The 3,264-nt window shown below is 43.7% G+C and overlaps 1 protein-coding gene across 1 annotated transcript; it reads left to right on the top strand.

Moving 5' to 3' along the window:
- Nucleotides 1-285: 285 nt before the first annotated feature.
- On the top strand, nucleotides 286-2,475 carry LOC119333615. Its single transcript, XM_037606457.1, has 4 exons — nucleotides 286-523; nucleotides 878-1,108; nucleotides 1,210-1,394; nucleotides 1,903-2,475. The coding sequence occupies exons 1-4, from the start codon at nucleotides 286-288 to the stop codon at nucleotides 2,458-2,460; spliced, it is 1,212 nt and encodes a 403-aa protein (XP_037462354.1). The 3' UTR covers nucleotides 2,461-2,475.
- Nucleotides 2,476-3,264: the final 789 nt, after the last annotated feature.

The following is a 3,264-nucleotide window of genomic DNA, read 5'->3' as shown; positions in this document are numbered from 1 at the left end:
AAGAGTGACAACATCATTGCTCCATTCCAATTGCAGCCTCTTTACCGAAGTTTTTGGAGTATTTCTCCGAGCATAGATTGACATCGTGAAGGTGTTTTTAAAAGATTTTATTGTAATTTTTAGTCATAGGAGTTACTTTGTATTTTATTGGATCTTAAGTCCAAATCAATGTACATGTAATTATTATGAGTATGAATAGAGTTACAGGTATTTTAAAAAAAAGTTGTCCCTGGCTAAAACACACGATCGCTACCGCCGCCGGCAACGAAACCCTAAACGGCCGCGATGTTACCAGCCGAGGCGCCATACCTTCCTGCAGGGCGCTACCCCCGTGATCCGGCCGACTTAACATACCCCTCCGACCTATTTGGTCCCGCGCCCCAGCGTCTCCACGATCCTAGCGAGCAGCATCAGGAGGTGGTGGTGGAGGGGGAGGTGGTGGCGGCAGCGGAGGAGAAGCAAGGGATCGGCTCCATCTTTTCCTCTATCGACAAACATGATGATCCGGCGCTCAAGGCCGAGGGTACGTACACTCCTCCATATTTTCAATTAATCTTCGTAGCGGTCGCTTTTCAATCCGCCGACTCAACTAGGCATCCTTTGCCAAATTATTTGTGTAGCTTGAGAGCCACCTATTCTTCACTGGGACGATGTCTGCCTATCCGACAGCGACGATGATTTAGTTGACCAGCTCAACTTGGCCGACTTGGCCGGCTTGGCCCTGGCGCACTCTGACGACGATGAGGAGGAAGGGGTGACAGACGGCGAGGAGACAAATTGCCCTGGCAGGCCATTCTCCAGAACTGCGACGATTTGATCTCCAACCAAAAACGATTAATTGCCGCTTGATTGATGCTACATTGATTATATCCTGCAGGGAAGAAATTTCCCAGGGAGAAAGCCAAACTGATACAGACGGTGTGGGTAAGGAGTGACATCAAACAGAACGAAGAACACAGAGAGCTGTGCAAGATGCTTCTAGATCTAGGACATGAGTGGTCTGCCCTTCCTCCTTTTCCTATGAAAGTATTCCCTCACGTAATAGGCGCATGCGTTTTGCGGGGATACTGTCACCACCGTATATACAGAACCCATCATACTTCCACCAGTAAGCTAGTCTCTGTTGATTTGATCCCTTGCCTAGCAATCTGCACTTGTGCTATCTATGCATGTGTTTCGAAATTTAATTATTTTCCTCGATATTTGCAGCAAAATCAACTCTTGGATATCGCGAACCAAATCGGATGCTACAGGTATTCTCGCTGCATTTGTCAAGCTCTGCATCATATCCTGTTAGTGTCTATGGAATAATCGCCGTTCGGGATTCCTTGGAGCCTCTGCGGAATTACGTGTTTAATCGTCCCTGCAGAGATGATGCTGTCACCATTGACCAGGTAATCAAGTTAGACATGGTTTATTTCCACATAACTTGTTTGTTGCTCAAGAATGATTGATGTTCAAATGTATGTGTGAGATGTATGTTGGTTATCTTCTTTCCTTGGATTGGATCGACTAAAAGTTAGTCATGTGTGCTCAGATTTTTTCTTAAGACCTCTGTTTTTCGGGGGTGAACCCATTTTGAAATAGTAACTATACTTGATCCCCAATATTCCTACAGTATATACTAATGTTTTGGGAACAAGGAAGTTAATAATATATGTGAATGTCTACTTATAAAAGTTGAAGCGGTTGGCAAGATATATAAATGATGGCAGAAGAGAAAAATGGCATGCATGTCTTGCATTTCAACACAAGTGAAATATATGCCTTATACTTTAAAAAGGAACTAGTTTTTTTATCTGAACATGATGTGCATTGTCTTATTTAGTTTGTTATATGTTGGCACAGGCTTGTATCTGAAATGTATCATGTTTAGTTCTAACAAGAGTTGTCAAATTGTAGGATTCCTTTATCCTACCCCTTTGTAGCCCTTGTCGAGGAATGTACTTACGTCAGGATGCATTACTAGAAGTTGATCTGTGGGTAAAGGAGGAAGGGGATGGATCGGCTGACAAACAAATACTTTCTGCGTATGCTGAGATTGAGAGCTGCCCAGCTTATGATGAAATGCTATATGGACAGATTCGTCATGGCCTGTTCAGCTTGGACATAGGCTACATATCATTTACAAGAAGTATCGAGGCCGTAATAGAAGTCTTTGCAAAGGTTGATGGTCCTCATCATGTGAGATTTGGTGCTTTCAGCAGTGGCTTTGATCATGAGATTGTGTTGTTTGATGACACATTCTCTGGGACTAAGATGCAGTTTCAGCATGTAGTCGTGGTGAAAGCAGAGGAAAAATTGGATGTTTGCTTAAAGTTGGGGGAATCACTCTTTCGGTGGAGTTTCCAAGATGGACATGTTGGACCTGTTAGGATTCCTGATGACTCGATGTCAAAGTATGGCCAGTTTGATGTGAGGGTGTTCTTTGCTCCTAAGAACTCGCGACCACCGAAATAAGTGAAGAAGACACCCCGTGCTGGATTGTGTGTTTTATTATCTCCTAACTAAGTACCTCCAGGGTGTTTTTTTTGTAATCTGTAAATCCTCTGTCAAAACAGCAAAAGTTTGAGGTCAGACTTGTTGAAACTTGAAAATATTCTATGTTTGTCTGCATATCTTGCATTTGATTAGAGCTACTTGATCCGTTTTTTAATTTTCCCTTTAGTTTGGTTGCATCTTTTGGTAGTTTCCATTGTAATTTTTGTTCTTTGGCGTTTTTCATGGAAATTTGTATTGCCGTGATTGAACAAATTATTGTTCCCCCGCATTATAAAAAGAAAAAGGAAATATATTGTTGATTTTTCTAGTGGCAAGTGAAAATTTACGATAAGTTATAGTTGGATTTTCAGATGACTATTTGATTGTCTTATCTTATGAGTACATTTCCTAACTATTTCGCCAAAAAAGGAAGTACCTTTCCTAGCTGCCCTAAAAAAGAGTACACTTCCACTGGTAGAAAACAGGGCTTTGGTCCAGGCTGGGTCAGCCCATTAGTCCCGGTTCAGTCCAGAACCGGGACCAATGGGGGCATTGGTCCCGGTTCGTGAGCCTAGGGGGCCGGCTGAGCCACGTGGATCATTGGTCCCGGTTCATCTGGACCTTTTGGTCCCGGTTGATGGGATGAACCGGGACCAATGGGCCTCGCTCCTGGCCCACCACCATTGGTCCCGGTTGGTGGCTTGAACCGGGACCAAAGGCTCCCCTTTAGTCCCGATTCATGCCACCAACCGGGACCAATGAAGTGCCTATATATATCCCCTC

Source organism: Triticum dicoccoides, chromosome 7A, assembly GCF_002162155.2.
Source record: "Triticum dicoccoides isolate Atlit2015 ecotype Zavitan chromosome 7A, WEW_v2.0, whole genome shotgun sequence".
Lineage (NCBI taxonomy): Eukaryota > Viridiplantae > Streptophyta > Magnoliopsida > Poales > Poaceae > Triticum > Triticum dicoccoides.
Note: the sequence above shows the minus strand (reverse complement) of the source record. Positions and strands in the feature narration are given on the sequence as shown.